Raw genomic sequence first — 724 nt, 5'->3', positions numbered from 1 at the left:
TTGGCCACCTGGCGGCGGCGGAGGGGGGCGGGGCAGGGGGGCAAGTGCAGGGAGGGGGGGACGCGAGCCAGGGTTTAGGGGGCATGAAGAAATCCCTCTCCCCACCCCCAACTAGTGCCGTACCACTGGAGAGCGGCAATAGCGGAACCGAGGAAAGGCTTCGCAAGGCATGTTGCGCAGGAAAGGAAGTCACTGCCTCCTCCCCCCAATCTTCTAAGCCTCCAATTCCGCCAGCACTCCCCCTTTCCGTCCTTCCTCCCTTCCCCCCCTTCCCCCCCGGCCCCTCACCTCCACAAACGGCTCCCAGCCAATGGGACTCCGCCTGAGCTCCGTGGCGTACCCCTGAGGGGGCAAAGCGGGGGAGCGGGGGGAGGTGTGTGTGCGTGTGTGTTTGGGGCCGGCTTTGGGAGCGGCTTTGGGGGCGGCGACCCGACCGTCGTCGTGGGGGTGGGGGAGGTAGGGGAGGTGGGGAGGGTGAAGAGCGGGTCAATTAAGTACGGGAGCTACCCACAGCAGGCAACCCACCCCCATATTGCGAGGCCCTCCTAAAACCAATGAACCCTTACCCGTGCACAAACACACATACATACACACACACCCTCTCTCTTACACACATCACTCCCCAGGCCCCCAACATAAACCACCCAATTCACGCAGAACCCCCCACATCCATCCAGGCGGTGGTGTACTTCCCGTCTTTCTTTCCCCCCCCCCCGACCCGACA

At 63.8% G+C, this 724-nt stretch overlaps 1 protein-coding gene across 1 annotated transcript in view; it reads right to left on the bottom strand.

Moving 5' to 3' along the window:
* VOLCADRAFT_105988 (uncharacterized protein) overlaps window positions 1-724 on the bottom strand; it is a gene marked incomplete at both ends in the record, with an annotated part of 12,811 nt that overhangs the window by 1,920 nt on the left and 10,167 nt on the right. Inside the window, one exon of the mRNA XM_002953419.1 lies at window positions 289-342. Within this exon, the coding sequence (XP_002953465.1) occupies window positions 289-342 (54 nt within the window). The remainder of the gene's footprint in view (window positions 1-288; window positions 343-724) is intronic.

Source organism: Volvox carteri (genome assembly GCF_000143455.1).
Source record: "Volvox carteri f. nagariensis unplaced genomic scaffold VOLCAscaffold_36, whole genome shotgun sequence".
NCBI lineage: Eukaryota > Viridiplantae > Chlorophyta > Chlorophyceae > Chlamydomonadales > Volvocaceae > Volvox > Volvox carteri.
The sequence above is the reverse complement of the archived record's forward strand: the minus strand, read 5'-3'. Positions and strand labels throughout refer to the sequence as shown.